Genomic DNA, 18540 nt, shown 5'->3' with positions numbered 1-18540 from the left:
CCCTCGTTCTCTCCCATTGACTTCAATGCATTTCAGTCAAAGTTGTCCCACTTGGCCAGCGTTCATACCAGAGCAACAAGACTTGGTATTCAACCTTAGGCCTCATCACCCCACACCCCAAGTCCAACATCTTCACCCGCACTCGTCTTTCATCCCTCGTTCTCTCCCATTGACTTCAATGCATTTCTGTCAAAGTTTCATTATTTGGCCACTACTTCTGCCACAGCTACAAGACTGAATAATTAAATCAATAAGTAAAAGCACCAGCTCTTCCTCGGTCAGCAGAATAGGCCCATCTCAAAATTTCTTCAGGAATTTTCGTTTCTAGTTATTATATTAATGCCCCCCCTCTGTCTTCAGATGGGGTCAGAAGCTGTATGGGGGAGGGTCCTTTGTTACCATCATCTATCCATCTTCCAACTGTTTTGTCATCATCTGAGTTGTGGGCAGGCTTGGAGCCTAGCCTGGGCAGCACAGGGCACAAGACAGGGGTACAGCCTGGACGGCATGCCAGGTTGTACCCACTGAGCCACCATGCAGCCTGTTGTCTTTCTTCTTGTTACATGAACATACAGGTTGTATTTTGTTCAGCAGTTTTCCAACACACCTGTTCTGAAGTCCTATTTCCTGGACACTTAAATGTCAAAACATGCATTTGCACTCTGTGCCTAACACACGTTACAGCCGGGCAAAATATTTTATCACAATATTTTTTTCACATCGGTCAATATCAGCAATTTTCATTATATAATTTGTTATTTCTTTACTTCAATGATCAGTGCATTTTTGTTTAAAATTACCTCAGAATTAGCAATGTTCCCTGTTGACAGTTTATCAAAGTTTCTTTTTTTATCATTTAGATTTCATACGTCGATATATTTGTTTATTTTGGCCAGCCCTCACACACATCTGTGACTGGTGTGCTCTGCTCCAGGTTCAGGACGCTCGCTGACCTGATGAGCTCTGATCCAGGTTCAGGACACTCGCTGACCTGATGAGCTCTGATCCAGGTTCAGGACGCTCGCTGACCTGATGAGCTCTGATCCAGGTTCAGGACACTCGCTGACCTGATGAGCTCTGATCCAGGTTCAGGACGCTCGCTGACCTGATGTGCTCTGATCCAGGTTCAGGACGCTCGCTGACCTGATGTGCTCTGCTCCCGGTTCAGGACACTCGCTAACCTGATGAGCTCTGCTCCAGGTTCAGGACGCTCCCTGACCTGATGTGCTCTGCTCCCGGTTCAGGACGCTCCCTGACCTGATGAGCTCTGCTCCAGGTTCAGGACGCTCGCTGACCTGATGTGCTCTGATCCAGGTTCAGGACCCTCGCTGACCTGATGTGCTCTGTTCCAGGTTCAGGACGCTCGCTGACCTGATGAGCTCGCTCCCCTCACTGCCCTGGGCCAAATATATCAGCTATTTCGTGCTGGTGGCTTTCGGGATTGAGCTATTGGTGAGCTCCCCTTCACGGCTTTCTCTTTGCAAACGTGCATATCTGTGTATTAGCATTAGCCTCATTCACATCTAGCATGGTGATCCATCGTTACTTGTTTTACTTTTCAGGTGGTTAGCTTTTTCTATCGGGCGGTGCTAACATTCGGACTACTGCTGTTGTCAGGGTGGCCCGTTGTATCTCGCTTACACACTCGAGCAAAGGTAAGCCTTTACCGACTGACACACACCTATTGTTGCACACCCTGCCTGTAGTAAACTTTCCTAATACTCCTTTTTTTTTTGGCTGAAAAAAACTATCCCTGAGGTCAGAGCAATGCCAGTGTTGTTTGTCTCTTTACCCCCCAGGCCAAGTCGCTGGGCTGGGTGATGGGTTGCCTGTCATTGGCAGCCTTCCCCCTGATGCCTGTGGTGGAGAGGGAGCTGAACGTGGGGCTCGTGTAAGACCATCAGTGCTCTGCCCCCCCCCCCCCCCCCCCCCCACTCAGCACCACCTAACCCCTCCCCTACAAATTTTCAGAGCCCCCATTCTGTTTATGGAGAACTTTCTCCACTGAAACAAAGCGCCTGTCATTTTGCCCACTGATGTGTGGCTCCCCCCCCCCCCAGGGTGTGTGCTGGGGCCCTCATCCTGCTCACCTCCGCGTGCTTCCTCTGGCTGTCGCGGAGGCTCAGTCCACCGCGCTGGGGGCATGGCCTCTTCTACATCTCTCAGGTCATTTCGCATTGCCTGTTCATTGTTTCATATGTACGCCCCAGTATCTCACTCTGAAGCAACTGGAGTTTCAGTTCGTTTTCTGATGAGTGCTGCCTTTAAGATATAAAAATAGCTCCCCAAATAGGTCCTGTGAATGTATAATCTTAGAAACAGCTGTGGTGTTTGCTGATGTGGTTGCAGATGGTTCACTTGGCCCTGTGCACCTATGTGGTGTCCAGCACGCATTCCAGCCTCCGCCAGAAACAAGGCCTCCCGGTGACCAACCAGGTGTTCAGCTGGGTCACGTTAGGTGGGACCCCTCACCTGCCCCCCTGCGTGTGTCTGCATGCGTGTGTCTGCATGCGTGTGTCTGCATGCGTGTGTCTGCATGTGTGTGTCTGCATGCGTGCATGACCGCTATACTTCTGTCTCATGAAAGCCGGCTCATGGTCCTATCTTTGTATGTCACTGAGATGTAATAGGTGAAGAACCACAGAATGAGCAAAGAAGTATTGCTCAGATTTGTCTCCCTGATTATTCAGAAGTACTTTTTATACCTCTTTAAGATTACAATCGGTGAAGCTGAGCTATTTAGCACGTTGCAATAGTCCCTGTACTGCGGCCTATAAAACAGCATGTCCCTGACATGACACGTATTTTTGTTTTTAAATAGTTGTGATTTGGCATCTGTAAGAGCAGGGGTATTCAACAAAAATTTAAAGAGGTCCAGTTAGAGAAAATTCTTGAAGCAAAGGTCCAGAATATCATAATGTCTAACTATTTAGTGTGATATATATTTAAGTAGCCTATTAGTTGCATCAACATTGCATTTAATCAGTACCTGACTGTCAAATCAAATTAATTCAGTACAATTCAAAAACCTTTTGACAATATTTATTGTCATGTGACATGGAACTTCGGGCAGCTGGCTGGAGTGAGATTTTCAATTCGAGATGTCTGCACACATATTTAACAGTTCTTACCTTGTAAATAGTCTGCTTTTGTATTTAACCGTGTAAATACACCTTTGACGTAGCTAATTTTAGGTTTTATAATGAAATAATATAGATTTGCCGTAAGATTTCCAGCGTGAGTCTGAAAGCGTGTGTCATGCCAGATGCTTGAGATTTGGCAGCCATGAAAACGTACATTTTTTGTTTCACCTGAGTTTATTTATATAACAGATAACATTATTTTATACATATGTTAAAAAGCAGAAACTTCAACGAACATGAAATCAACAATAAACTACGTCTATTTATCCAACATGTTATATAATACATACTGTATTTAAAAACTTTTCAGCTGTATGATTTCAGGACAGACCAGTCACTCTGTTAGGAACATTACGGCTTTTTGGTTGCGGGTTTTAGCATCGCTGCTGCTATTAACACTAATGGCACATTAGCGCAGACAAAGGGCTGCATGAGACGAACTATGTCTAGCTTGGCGGTTAAAGGTGTGTGACGTTCATTGGCGTGTGAAACGGCGGTTCTACTGCTAAACCACTACAGAAAAGACCACAAAAGCTGCGCAGGTTAAAATAGAAGCGTTCCTCACATGAAAGTCTTACTTTATTGCTTTAGTCCAGTACCAGGGATCCTGTTAACCCTCCCCTTCTCCCTCCGACCCCCCAAAGGCCGCTAACCTATCCAGCTCTTTCTTTCCAGCCTCCTCCTTCGTGGTGCCACTCCTAAGCTCCACCCGCCTCTTCCAGCGGCTCCTCAGTATCTCCTTGTCCCTGACGTCAACGTACCTCCTCCTCAGCACAGGGTAAGTTCCTGCTCCCTGTCGCCCCCATGTGACTGGGTGACTCAATTACCACGCTTCCAAACAGTTACTTCAACCTGCATCCCACCTGTCATACATTCAAACTGATGTCTCTGAGATGGGAGTATCTCAGTTCCGCTGTGTGAGGGTCCTGAGCTAGGTGTGAATATAAGATCCCTCTGCCATGTGTTTAATTTGCAGTTGTAATTTCCCAAGGAACATCTCTGATGAGTGGCGTTGAGCACACTGAATATTGCATATGCATCTTGTAAATGTGTGAGAAGCTGCTGTTCACAGGCTATTTTGGGAGAAAAGGCTCATGGGGAGCCTTCAGAGAAGTACCAGAAGTGGCATGTGGTTTTTGTGGAACACTATTCTGAGCATTCATTAGGTGTATATAATACTGTACAAAAGCCTTCGCCAATCAAAGAAAATGTTTAAGGTTATTTATGTGGGTAGAAAGTGTATATTTGCTCAAAAATGCAATTTAACATATGCAAATTTATAGTAAGATAATAATAAATCATTTCTGTTGTTCTCCAAGAAGTTTTGTTGGATATCTTGAAGAACATTCCAAGCCTCGCCTCAGGGACACCTCGGCCATTCCCTGCATTTGTTAAATTTTGCCATCTGCTCAATTAATTCATTCATTCATTCATTCATTAAATTTAGTAACTCAATGAGGTGTTGATTAACCAAACAAGGTGGGGTCAAAAACTACACTCGTATATTGGACAGTCGCTGCAAATGGGTGAGCTGATGCGTATGGATTGAAGTGTTCCGTCGCTATGACGGATTTCCGTCAACTGAGTGCACTAAAGTTTAATAATGAGATTGATTGATGCAGATCTGAAGGAAAAAAAAATGGCGGGGGCGGGGAGGGGGGGGTGGTGTATTAAACAAGCTTTGGCAGACAAACTTCTGGAAAGGCTGTCTTTTTCTTTGGTTTAATTACGATTTAATTATTCTTCCTAAAAATAAAAATAAACTTTATGGTTTCGGCAGTTCGCGTAAACATTGATGGCTGCGGAGTGGCCTATAGGCTGCAAGCTATTTCCCGACGCGTGTTTAAGATGCCAAACTTCATATTAAGTATACATAAGCATTTAGTGCCACATCAGTCTCAAAGGCTTTTAATGTCCCAAAACAAAGACGAGATCTGCAAACGGGTGAATGGCACGGGCTTCTTGTTGCCTGGCATATCCAATAACCATTTGTGTGGTTTAAACAAAATAAATAAAAATTTCAGTCAGATGATTTTTATTTTTTTTTGCTTTAATCCATGGATACACTTTATCGGACATTATCATAGTTTTACATCAACTTGAAGATCATTTAAACATTATTTTCTTTGACTGCCCAAGACCTTTGCAATCTACAGTATGCACTGATCAGCCATAACATTAAAACTGCTGACAGATTAAATGAATAGCATTGACTGTCTTGTTATAATGGCACCAAAACAGCAGGTCGGGAGGGGCGTTCCCGGTAAGCAGTGTCACTACCTACCAACAGTGGTCCAAGGAAGGCCAATCAGTGGACCGGCAATAGGGTCATGGGCGCCCAAGGCTCACTGATGCATAAGAGGAGCCAAGGCTAGCCTGTCTGGTATGATACTACAGCAGAGCTACTGGAGCACAAATTGCTGAAAAAGTTAATGCTGGCCTTGATACAACGGTGTCAGAACTCACGGTGCATCACAGCTTGCTGTGTATGGGGATGCAGAGCTGCAGACTGATCAGAGAATCTATTCTGACCCCTGCCCAAAATGAGCATGTTATCATCAGAAGTGGACCATGGAACAAAGGAAGGAAATCGCCTGGTCTGATGAGTCACGTTTTCTGTTACATCATGTGGATGGCCAAGTGCGTGTGTGTCACTAACTTGGGGAAGAGATGGCACCAGGATGCACTATGGGAAGAATGCAAGCTGCCGGAGGCAGTGTGATGTTCTGGGCAATGTTCTGCTGGGGAAACCTTAGGTCCTGCCATTCATGTCCACCTACCTAAACACTGTTGGAGACCAAGTACACTCCATCATGGCAATGGTATTCCCTGATGCCAGTGGCCTCTTTCAGCAGGATAAAGCACCCTGCCACACTACAAAAATTGTTCAGGAGTGGTTTGCGGAACATGAAAAGGAGTTTAAGGTTTTGACTTGGCCTCCAAATTCCCCAGATCTTAATACGATTTAGTATTTGTGGGATGTGCTGGACAAACAAGTCCGATCCATGGAGGCTCCACCTCACAACTTAAGAGACTTAAAGGTTCTGCTCCTAATGTTTTGGTGCTCAGTACCACAGGATACCTTCAGAGGTCTTGTGGAGTTCATGCACGAGGCATGAGGAGAACCTACACAATATTAGGCAGGTGGTTTTAATGTTATGGCTGATTGGTGTATATATATTTTATTCACCAAGCAGTTTGCAAAGGAAACCACTTCAGAATAACCTTTTAAGGTGAAACATGGAGGTACAAGATGGTCATTGTCTGGTTTGACACTCCTAGCTGCCTTATCCACTCTTAACACTCTTATTGGATGAAGGAAAATGAGAACCAAAACTGTATTATGTTCAAATGAGATTTCACTAAAGTACATTATCTTCAGTTAATATAAATTTTCTGGAAATCAACATTTATTACTGTGGTTCGGTGACAGCAGATCTATCTTGGAGAATTACCGTGATAGATCTGTTTTATTTTTTCTTTACTGACTGACCTCTGGAAAGTGAAACTACTGTTATACTTGGGGGTCTTTAAGCAAAACTACTGTTATACTTGGGGGTCTTTAAGCAAAACTACTGTTATACTTGGGGGTCTTTAAGCAAAACTACTGTTATACTTGGGGGTCTTTAAGCAAAACTACTGTTATACTTGGGGGTCTTTAAGCAACTTTTTGGATGTACGGTGTGTCCTTTTTATCAGACAGACAAACTGTGTTAATAGTTAAAGCAATTAATGACTAATCTGATTCATTTGCATGACAGTTAAGAGTTTAATAACTGGTATAACTGCAGTTGGTGTACTTGCTATAAATATTGTCAAAAATATTGAATCTCTGTATTGTGCACAGCTAAAAGGATGAGTAAATGGCAGAGGTGGAAAGTTCAGGTCCAGAAAGTAAAAATCCAGACCAAGATTTTCTTCCAACCAACCAGTTGAGTTCCCTGTTACTGTGCTCCTTTAGATTCACCTACTGTAGTTGGTTGAAACTAAATCTTGGTCTGGATACTTACTTTCTGGTCCTGAACTTTCCACTCTGGCAATTAATCATTTTGATTTGTGTGCCTCTTGTTTCGGGGCTGGTTTGACTGTCGATCGATTAATGCTGTTTCAACAGGCATGAGGCCTTCTTCCCCCCAGCACTGTCCTCACTAATGTTGGTGTGGATTAACATGGAGCAGGAGGCCTTACGTGCACAGGGTGCCTCCCCAAAGCTGGAAGTAAGTGCACACTGCACTGTTATGCTGGTATCGTTTATTATTCCTGGCAGTTGTAGTAATTCATGCAGTCTTGGTTGCAGCTCTCCAGCATTGACTTCTCTGCCGATATTGATATAACCAAGATCCGGCAACTGAAGCTTGATGACATCAGAAGATCATATTTTTTTGTATCCTTTCTTGTTATGCAAAGAGTCACAAAAAAACTGCTAGATGTCACCATATCACCGATATGGCATAATGGCATAAGGTTGCTTTTTTTTTTTTATTGTTTTGGCCAAGAGGTCATTAATTTAAGAACAATGAAATCTGCCCAGGTTCTGCAGTTCAAACTACATTTCCCTTAACATTTTTGTAGGTATTTTTCATTATAACAGCATTTTTTGGAACGGGGAACATAGCCTCTATTAACAGGTACAGTAAAATTGACGGTGACATTTCTAGAATCGGACGCTGTGGAGTTGTGCATATGATGAGAAGCATTTTTGCATAACCTGTGAACAGCCCTTTGCATTTTTGCCATCCTAGTTTTGATCCAGCATCTGTGTACTGCTTTGTGACCGTATTCAACCCCTTCGTCATGGGAGCCTTAATGATGTGGAAGGTATAGTGTGTTTAAAGATGACCACCATATTCTTTTGAAACTCCTTCACTTTTATAAATGTATTCTTGCAGAATCTTACAGAAATATTTTACATTTTGATACAGAGTATATCTTTTGGCAATATATGCCAAGTTAATGGTTTATGTCGGAAGCATTTTCATATTGAGATGCTGCTTCCTTTACTAAAATATTAGATGTAAATGCATTATTTATTTTTGTTATTTGTGTGTTTTCAAATTGGCATTTATTTCCCTCCAGGTGTTGATACCGTTCGTCATTGTCATGTGTACATTTGAGACAATCCAGGTCTCAACACAGCTCTCCTCTAGAAGGTACTCCAGTTCCTGTAAATTAGTACTCCAGTTCCTGTAAATTAGTACTCCAGTTCCTGTAAATTAGTACTCCAGTTCCTGTAAATTAGATATGCTTGTTAAACCTTTCGAACGCAATTGTACAACTGAGGTTGAAGCCCCATAGCTGTCTCCTTCATCACAATATTATTTACAAATGAGATACTTATCATTCAGACCTTATTTTATAGTTGTGTTAATTGTGCTGTCTGTTTGATTTCCAGCCTGTTCCTAATCGTACTAGTTATCTCCGACTTGATGGCTTTGGTAAGTACTCTACCAGAGGAAATTGCTGGTTTTGATGTGGGCACTAGGTCTGTTAGACCTCATTGTCCTGAAAAACGCACTTATTTTGTTGTTGCAGCACTTCTTCTTTTTGGTTAAAGATTACGGGAGCTGGCTGGACATCGGCACCAGGTTAGTGGTGGTGAAAATCTCTTACAAGCTTCCTGTTTTTTTTCTCCCAGAGTATAGAATAATTTCCTCCCACGGTACAGAATCTTCCTTTGGCAAAATATTATTCGCACTGTGTATCCTGCAGACTTAAATATCAACATGTGACTAATGAGGACAATATGTATTCCACATTAAGTTAGGGTTTGTCTTACTGTGACACAGTTCCTCCTTGTCTCTGTCTCTGCAGCATTAGCCATTACGTCATTGTGATGTCCATGACCATCTTCCTGATGCTGCTGAACATTTTCTCGCGTGTCTTTACCTCCAAAAGAATCCACGTGGGCTGGGGGGTGAAAATGCACTCCACGTGAAGCTCTCCGAGGAAATTCGTGCAAGTGTTAGAAATGGAACTGTAGCTGCATAAGGGTGCTGTGCATTCATTACTGTGTATTGGGTTTACTGAGATGCTTATTTCGGTTGCGTAATTGTAAATTATAAGTTATAAATTTTTTTCTGGTTAATTTAGTACTATAGGAAACAGGAAGCAATTTCTGTGTAACTTAGCCTTTAAATTTTAAGTTTATACCTCATCAAAAAACATGAATAAGTATAAAGATCATGATTTTATATGTTACAAGTTAAGTTGGTACATTTACTGCCAGTGTCACAAAGTGGAATCCAAAGTGTTTACTTTTAAACAGATTTCACGTAAGTATTGTGTCTGTAATGTGGACAATAGTCCACAGAGCATATTTTAAATTGTATTCAGGAAAAAATGTTATTCCTACCATGTTAGGTACAAAACATGCTCTCACTCTTTACATTTTTATGGCAACTGCTCGACTAAACACAAAATTCAATCTTAAGTAGGCCTAATAACTTTGATAAATGTTATATAGATATAGATGCTGCATTGAATGTATTTGTTAATGAATAAATTAATTTAAAGAAGACAAAAAATACAAAAGATGATGCTGAGGCAGGAAAGGCATATTTAAATTATGTGTGTGTTTGCGAGTTATTTTTTTTCCTTGTCTCATATGTTGTCTTTGTCCAAAACTTATAGCAGGTAGTATGAACCTCACAAAATGAGTCTTTCAGTTTCATATGAAAGCCCAAGGTCTGTCGCGGTTTCCGTGCGTGTGATGGGGAAATTTCCACGGAGTGGAAATTGCTCTCTTCTTACCGCAAGCAATCTGCAATCAGATAGTGCAGCAGTGGATTTTGCTCTGTGCAGTCGGGGGAGAAGGTAGGTTGTGTCAGTTCTCAGTTTATGAATTTATAATGATTTAACGACGGCATTAATTAAGCATACAAATATGAGTGGTTTTGCTTGATTAATTGAAAACAGAGAAAGTTCATAAAGACAGCACATTAAAGGGAAACACAATTTTCATTTTGTCATGCATGCTAATATATTATCAACATACATTACTGGAAAACATTGCGAAATAGCCTGTCAGACTTGGCTCACCAACCCTTGGATGTCAAAGTGCATTTTCTTGAAAATGGTACAGTAGAAGTTGACCAAATTTTATCTGAAAATAGCCTTGGACATTGCTTTTCAGAATGTATAAAACTTGTTTATACATTATGGGACAATTCTGAGAAATGGCCTATCAAACTTGGCTCATAACTCAAAATAATGGATTTCAAAATGCCTTGGAAATGGTATAGTAAACGTTGAACACATTTTGTCTAGAAATAACCTTGGACATTGCCTTTCAGATGCTATATGACTTGTTTATACATCATGGGAAAGTAAGAAATTAATTGTATTTAAGTTATCCAAGGTCTCCAAGAAGGTCGGATACTCTTAACTGGTGTTCAGTGTATATGCAGAGACAACTGTCAGAGCCCATCCCCCGACTCAGAGTCAAAGGTAGGCGAACCCTGTCGTTCACCGTGGTGAACGCCAACTAACTGGCACTGAACTGGGGAACTATAAGTAGACCCACCTCTGCCTGGCGCCTCTCACCATGGGCAACTCCAGGGTGGAATAGAGTCTAGCCCCTCTCCAAGATTTTAGTTCCAGAGCCCGAGTCAGTATCTCTGTACCTCCTGCACGAGTTCAGGCAGATACTAAATTGCACTTAGTATGGCTGGTCACCTAAGACCAATTTGCCTTGGGAGACCCTACCAGGGGCGATTGCCCCTGAAAACATAGCTCCTAGGATCATAGGGGCACACAAACCCCTCCACCACGATAACGTGGTGATTCATGGAGGATTACAGTATATTAAAATTATATAATGAGCATGGCTGAACACAAATTCTATGCAAATATACATCAAATGAAGCACCGAATTTTACTGTTTGTTTATTGCAATTGTGTTCTCCGTCACACCCTACGAAACTGCCCTTCCTATTTCTCCCTAGTGTGGCTCTAACGGGCCACACTTGTTGTGTATCAGTCTTACCTCTCGTTCCTACCTTTGTGTAACGCACTCCTGCTGCCCCTCGTTTTACTCCCCGGCTAGTCTTTGTATAATGGTGCCTCCCAGTCCTGTATTCCCCAGTCTTGACATTGATGTTATTAGTCCTGCTAGTCTTGTTGTTGATCCCAGTATTGAGCTCCCCTGCGATTCCTATGTTTTCCTGCCATTGTGAGTGGAATAAACACATCTTGATTTGCCCTGATTCCTGCTCTCGTGCCCTTCGTCCCGCACCCTCATAACATTCTCTCCTCTGGATTTGAAGTCTTATCAATTCCTTGCCCAGTTGTAGTAACTGCAAAAAAGCCCTATGCTGGCTAATTGTACAACTGTTCAACATCTTGGACGTCTCCACTTATAATGCATTGAATCCATATTGTAACAAAGGAAGGCTCCAGAGATAGCTCTCTTCAAAAACTGGGCAAGGAATTGATAAGACCTCAAATCCAAAGTGCCATTTTGTGAAAATGATACAGTAAAGGTTGAACAAATTTTGTCAGGAAATAGTCACCCTTCGTGCATTCGTGAATTCACAGATCAGCGAAAATTTCATTATACTGTTTTTTATTAAATATTTTTAATGTGTGTATATCCTCCTGAGACCCAAGGAAAAAAGTGTCCTTCAATTGTAGGTTATTTGTCTTTGGAGGAAATAAGACATCTTACAATTTAGATTTTTTCAATTTTTTTCTTATTTTAATTTCACAGCATGTCCTCTTTAGTGTACAACAAGAATAAATACGTTTCCCAACATCAGTGAAAAAATAAATGCAAAAATACAATGTCCACTACAATGGACATAAATGAATAGGTGGGGTCTCAGGAGGATATATTTTTGTTCTCTCTCTTTTTCGTGGTTAGCGCGCACACAGTATTTTTACAACTTATTATTTCTGTACGTCTTTACGTAATTTTTAACTGACTGAATACCTGTACTTGCAGTACATGTCTCCTTTAGGTATTTTATTGAATTGTACATTGGTTACGTATATGACTTCTGTCAATAAGTTTACAGTCCCATTAGTTTATTCATTTTACCTTACTGTGAATGCAAAAGAAAATGGCAGCCAATGCCGTGTTCTATGAATTAGTAGGGGTAACATTAGTATATTGTACTGTAAATGTGCTAGTGTGACAAATATCCATTAGGCGATACTGTACTCTATTTTTACATGACCTGTCATACTTGGCTCATAGCACAAAATAACGGGTTTCAAAGTGCCATTTCTTGGAAATGGTGCAGTAAAGGTTGAACGCATTTTGTCTGGAAATAGCCTTGGACGTTGCCTTTCAGATGCTATACGACTTGTTTATACATTATGGGAAAGTAAGAAATTAATTGTATTTAAGTACATATGAGTATTCAACCTGTCGGGGTAGTTTGCGAACCCTGCAGACTATTTACAAGGTAATAGAACTGATACATACACTCACCTAAAGGATTATTAGGAATACCTGTTCAATTTCTCATTAATGCAATTATCTAATCAACCAATCACATGGCAGTTGCTTCAGTGCATTTAGGGGTGTGGTCCTGGTCAAGACAATCTCCTGAACTCCAAACTGAATGTCAGAATGGGAAAGAAAGGTGATTTAAGCAATTTTGAGCGTGGCATGGTTGTTGGTGCCAGACGGGCCAGTCTGAGTATTTCACAATCTGCTCAGTTACTGGGATTTTCACACACAACCATTTCTAGGGTTTACAAAGAATGGTGTGCAAAGGGAAAAACATCCAGTATGCGGCAGTCCTGTGGGCGAAAATGCCTTGTTGATGCTAGAGGTCAGAGGAGAATGGGCCGACTGATTCAAGCTGATAGAAGAGCAACTTTGACTGAAATAACCACTCGTTACAACCGAGGTATGCAGCAAAGCATTTGTGAAGCCACAACACGCACAACCTTGAGGCAGATGGGCTACAACAGCAGAAGACCCCACCAGGTACCACTCATCTCCACTACAAATAGGAAAAAGAGGCTACAATTTGCACGAGCTCACCAAAATTGGACAGTTGAAGACTGGAAAAATGTTGCCTGGTCTGATGAGTCTCGATTTCTGTTGAGACATTCAAATGGTAGAGTCAGAATTTGGCGTAAACAGAATGAGAACATGGATCCATCATGCCTTGTTACCACTGTGCAGGCTGCTGGTGGTGGTGTAATGGTGTGGGGGATGTTTTCTTGGCACACTTTAGGCCCCTTAGTGCCAATTGGGCATCGTTTAAATGCCACGGCCTACCTGAGCATTGTTTCTGACCATGTCCATCCCTTTATGACCACCATGTACCCATCCTCTGATGGCTACTTCCAGCAGGATAATGCACCATGTCACAAAGCTCGAATCATTTCAAATTGGTTTCTTGAACATGACAATGAGTTCACTGTACTACAATGGCCCCCACAGTCACCAGATCTCAACCCAATAGAGCATCTTTGGGATGTGGTGGAATGGGAGCTGCCCTGGATGTGCATCCCACAAATCTCCATCAACTGCAAGATGCTATCCTATCAATATGGGCCAACATTTCTAAAGAATACTTCCAGCACCTTGTTGAATCAATGCCACGTAGAATTAAGGCAGTTCTGAAGGCGAAAGGGGGTCAAACACTGTATTAGTATGGTGTTCCTAATAATCCTTTAGGTGAGTGTACATGTAAATGCATGTACGGACTTGTTTCGAAGTTAAAATATCACTCCAGCCAGGTGATCAAAGTTGGTGGTTGTGATATCCCATGTAAAAAAGATACACGGACAGCGAAGCAACCTTTTCCGTTCACTGAGCACCACACACCGCTAACATGACAGGATCATGCTCTCCCGAAATCCTATACTGCTGCGCCCCTTACATGGTTATCCACTCTAAATTAACAAAGCCTATATTGCCATCTACAGGGCAATCCCTAGCATTACACTCCATTTGCTGAGATCTTTTACTAAGATATATTTGTAAGTTGGAAAAAAATAAATAATAATAATAATAATAAAACATAATTACAGAAGCTGTGATGGGCATGTAGTCACTATAGTCAAAACTAGTTTCCTTTATAACATGGAAAGAGTAACAGTAACAGTGCATGTCTGACACCACACTGGTTGTGTGGTGATGGTATGGTCAAATTCTAGACGCCGCTATTAAACTTTGATTTCATTTGAGGTGCCCTTATTTGGCAAACGCACAACAGAATAGCATACAGCGGGCAATGAAATCTGTGACTTCAAAATGACATTGACAGATTTAGTAGTTTGATGGTTTAGGTCGATTCATGGCTCATTTATTATTGAGTCTCACAGTTCACATTAGTATTTCCTGACTACTCTGGCACAATACCACAAAATAAGCCATCCCCTATTATAGGTGCCTTAAGCAAGATGATGTTTATAGGCAAAGATGTGGGTTTACCACAACAGTTACAGCCACATTAGCCCTGCACACTATATACACTCTGTACAACTGATGGAATTTACTGCAGTGGTGATGTGTTGCTTACACTTTTTTTAACTGACTTTAACACACTATGGGCCCCAGCACTCTGTGATCCCGCTCTGTGCATGGGTAGTTTTCAGAACCCACAACCAACAAGGGGGTCTGGATGATGGCTGACCGTTAAGCCCATTAAGCCACATGGTGGTCCAGTGAGCAGGGAAACACACTAGGGGCTAAGGGGCTACAAGACAGAGGGGGGAACAGGACACATGGGACAGGGTCAGACGGGCACTGATTCTGACAATTCTTCTATATCTGATAAATAGCCACACAAAGTTTCATCCAATTCTACAGTAGAATTTAGTGGTTAGGCTGAGGAACAGCTTCGTCCCCACAGTTGACAGTGTGATAGATAAAACCTTATAGTGTTTATCCTTCACCTCGCCCCCCTCCACACAACTTGGTACCACGATTCAACACAGTTCTTCTTTGCACTGTCTACTCATTTATTTGCACAAACTGCTTATTTTGCACAATGAATATCTCCGGTTTGCACGTGTATCATTGCATCTTCTCATACTACCTCATGCTCATTTTGCACAGAGCAATACTTTACATTTACATTCAATTTATTATAATTTATTTAATTTATATGTATTTAGTTTGTACCTGGTTAAATATTAACTGCATTTCATTGGCTCTGTACCTGTACTTAGGACACTAACAATGAAGTTTAATCTAATGTAATTATGGTCATTCAGAGTTATATACTGTAATATCAAATATGTTTGTACCACTGAATCGCAATGAAAGTCTCTTTATAACAAAAAACAAGGCAAATTTTATTTTATCATAGTGGCAGCAATTCACTGCCATAGTTTTGGGCCCATTATTTAAAATGCAAAATTAACAGCACTGGAAGAATTAAACCTGATTATCTGAAATCTGCTTTCCCAGTCACGGGGCCCTATTTTGATGATGTAATGCAAAGCGTAAAGCTCAATGCTGTACACTCCCAGTGTTGATGCTAAGAATAACAGATGTGGATTGGCTCTCAGAGATACTGTACGTTTGCACTTCATGTTTTCTAGCTGGACTGTTAGACACTGTGTTGACGATTCTGACATTTTGCTTCTTGATTGTGTTGTTTAAGTTTGCAACATTTATTATTTGTTTAGATAAACATTACACAGGCAACGAATGAATAAAATTTGTTTGCTAAGCTGGCTTAATGTCTTGGTGTAATGAATAAAAAAGAATACTGAAACAGTCTGGTTCAGATGACAAATGCTTAATTTAAAGGTTGATGAACTGGTCAGCAAAGCTGGCTCTGGCTTGTGGAGCATATTCATCTCTGTCATCACATTTCTCTCTCCTCAGTGTTTATGCTCAGTTCAACCTGGAGTATTTTCATTTTCAATTCATCTTCCTCCTTTAGGCATTTAAGCTTGTGTTCATGAAATTCTGCGGCCAGCTTTTCTTATGTGGTATTATTTTTTTGGTACTATTATTTTTTTTTCTCTAGAGACAACTTCCCCCTCAGCAGATGTGGATGGTCAACTGTCCTGTGTCTCTTCAAACCTGTTACTTCCCTCCAAATTCCCCATTTTCCCTGACAGCAAGTCATTTAACTTGCCAGGTTCTCTGATTTAACCCTCTCCCTTCAGGCCATTGCAAGGTTCTTTTTAAGTTTTAACTTTTATTTTCATATTTTTCTACACCATCTGTGTAGGAAGAACCGACGTGTTGTAATTTTAGCATTGTCATAACTGAGTGGAGTAACGGACACAAGAATCTTACCTTACAGTGGTGCTGTCCTCCAGAAGTGTTGGAACATCAAGGTCAATTAATTTGTTTTTGCTGAAGACATTTGTATGTGAGATCAAAAGATGAATATGAAAATCCCCAGCTTTTGTTCCCTGGTATTTACATCTGCATATGTTAAACAACATAGAACATAGCACATTTTGTATCAAACCACCCAGCTTTCAAGTGAGCAATAGTGTATTTTCATCAATATTGCATCCATTGTAAATTTATGTCCAGGCGTTATTTTTTGTTAATTCTACTGCAGATTTGTATGTTTTTTTTTTTGTCTACTATAATTGGATCTCTTGACACTATTTGCTTAGCTATAGTATTTTATCATACCCAGTAAAGTTTTTTGTTCTTTGTTGTCCTCCCATTGTTTTCTGTAATGTTACCTATCATGTTAACTTCTTGTGTCTTCTTTGTACAGTAGGTGCCCTGGAATGAAGATGTCTTTGGAAGGCAGAATAATGAATTCAACTAACAATTCAAGCAGACCGTTATCTGAGGAGCCTTACAGGATTGCTTTAGTGACTATATACACCATTGTGCTTGTAGGAGGCAGTGTGGGAATCTGTCTCATGATCGGCGTACTAAAATCCAACTTGCGAACCATTACCACCATAGCGGTCGCCAACCTATTAGTGGTGCATTCGATTTTCCTCCTGGCAGTGCCGTTCAGAATCTATTATTACATGAGCGACACATGGAACTTGGGTCTGGGTTTCTGCAAGATGGTCAGCCTTTTGATTCATGGCCATATGTACATCGCCTTCCTTTTCTACGCAATCGTTCTGGGGATCCGTTACCATACGTTCTACGCAATGGTGGATGAGGTGCAGTTCTACAGGAAACTGCACGTGGTGCTGGCCAGTCTCGTTGTCTGGGCCTTGGGTTTACTCATAGGCTTCCCCGTGATCTATCTCATATTTGAGTCAAGCAAAAGTTTCACAGGAATAAAGTGCTTCAACTCTGGCATGAAACTTAAGCATAGCACTAAAGTTGTGGTACTGAAATACTTAAGCAGCGTGGTCATCATCGGCACCGTGTTCACTCTCACCTGCTGCCAGGGGCTGATTTTGTGCCGCATCTTCCGGCAATACGGAGCTGACACACACGTTCGGCAGGAGTTCGGGGCGCAGAAAAAGAACGTGTGCTTCCTGCTGGTCGTGATACTCTGCTTCCTCCCGTACCACTTGTTCCGCTTCTACTACATTGGCCACTCTGCTGATTTTGAAAATGAGAATGAAGTGTTGCTGGGCTTGACGGCACTCAGTTGTTTAGATACCTTGATTTTCCTAGGGAGGAACAGTTTATGTATATAGTCTGAATTTCTATGTAAGGGAAAATTGGGGTTTTGCTTTTTTGCTGGATATTTTTCCCTACAGTTGACTGGGCCTATTCAAAATCGGAATGAGTCAGCATTGTCAAATATCCGAGAATGTGTATAAAATCAAAAAAGAAATCCAAAAATCAAATAATAAATAAGCAGTTTAACATAGTATTTAGCAGAAATGTATTTAGTTGTGATTCATCCATTCTTTAATAAGTTTGCTGTTTATTCATCTTGAAGTTTACCTTTGCTGTTTTTTGTGAGCCAATCATAATCATTTTTATTCTTGCTCATTCATAGTGTGGTGCATTAGTAAGAAATATAACTAAAATGAGTGAGGCGAACAAGAACTGAAGAAAATCCTCTTTCACTGTATGGAAATCTTTTTGATTTCATACACAATGTGCCGGTGATGTATCTGCCCTGCTTTGTGTCTGTTGGCACAACTCGCGGCAATAAGTGTAAGAAAATCTGCTTATGACTACTTTAAATTTGTAAGTTGTATTGTAAGAGCTTAACCTGAGTATTTCCTGTTTGTTTGTGCCTGTTCCCATTCTTTGTACCTTCCTATAACTATGCGTTCCACATATTTTGTTTTGCCATAGAAGACTCTAATGAACAATCCACCAAGAGATTATAAAACTTGTATATGATGCATTTTCCATTGCAGTCTTTTGATATTTAAGTTTCCAGTCTATCCAAAGAAGGAATGGGTAACAAATGATTCTAAGACATTCTAATAAAGTTCCTCAGTTGTAGATATTTTTTTTTAATTGCATATGACGTCATACCTTGCAACAACCTCATCAAATATCATTAGAATGTCATTATCTAAA

The 18540-nt window shown here is 41.1% G+C and overlaps 2 protein-coding genes across 4 annotated transcripts in view; both read left to right on the top strand.

The window, feature by feature from the left end:
* Positions 1-11347, top strand: part of pign (phosphatidylinositol glycan anchor biosynthesis, class N) — a 26711-nt gene extending 15364 nt beyond the window's left edge. For 2 of the 3 annotated variants that reach the window (XM_072699900.1, XM_072699897.1), the window contains exons 16-29: positions 1353-1452; positions 1563-1655; positions 1800-1891; positions 2061-2166; positions 2350-2458; positions 3819-3921; positions 7258-7360; positions 7429-7527; positions 7716-7771; positions 7886-7961; positions 8220-8293; positions 8536-8578; positions 8676-8728; positions 8955-11347. In XM_072699900.1, coding sequence (XP_072556001.1) covers positions 1353-1452; positions 1563-1655; positions 1800-1891; positions 2061-2166; positions 2350-2458; positions 3819-3921; positions 7258-7360; positions 7429-7527; positions 7716-7771; positions 7886-7961; positions 8220-8293; positions 8536-8578; positions 8676-8728; positions 8955-9078 — 1231 coding nt within the window. In that variant the 3' untranslated portion in view covers positions 9079-11347. The remainder of the gene's footprint in view (positions 1-1352; positions 1453-1562; positions 1656-1799; positions 1892-2060; positions 2167-2349; positions 2459-3818; positions 3922-7257; positions 7361-7428; positions 7528-7715; positions 7772-7885; positions 7962-8219; positions 8294-8535; positions 8579-8675; positions 8729-8954) is intronic. The other variant, XM_072699899.1, reaches the window with a different exon arrangement.
* Positions 9796-18540, top strand: LOC140578511 (probable G-protein coupled receptor 141). The gene is made up of 2 exons (XM_072699901.1): positions 9796-9956; positions 16805-18540. The coding sequence occupies exons 1-2, from the start codon at positions 9796-9798 to the stop codon at positions 17694-17696; spliced, it is 1053 nt and encodes a 350-aa protein (XP_072556002.1). The 3' UTR covers positions 17697-18540.

The sequence above is a fragment of the Paramormyrops kingsleyae genome, chromosome 15, assembly GCF_048594095.1.
Source record: "Paramormyrops kingsleyae isolate MSU_618 chromosome 15, PKINGS_0.4, whole genome shotgun sequence".
Classification (NCBI taxonomy): Eukaryota; Metazoa; Chordata; class Actinopteri; order Osteoglossiformes; family Mormyridae; genus Paramormyrops; species Paramormyrops kingsleyae.
This window is presented reverse-complemented; position numbering and strand designations above follow the sequence as displayed.

What these genes read in the sequence shown, in the direction of transcription:
- LOC140578511 (XM_072699901.1), top strand. Translation starts at nt 9,796, where the DNA reads ATGAGTCTTTCAGTTTCATATGAAAGCCCAAGGTCTGTCGCGGTTTCC. An exon ending in CTGTGCAGTCGGGGGAGAAG is followed by an intron (nt 9,957 to 16,804) that starts GTAGGTTGTGTC and finishes TTTGTACAGTAG; the next exon opens with GTGCCCTGGAATGAAGATGT.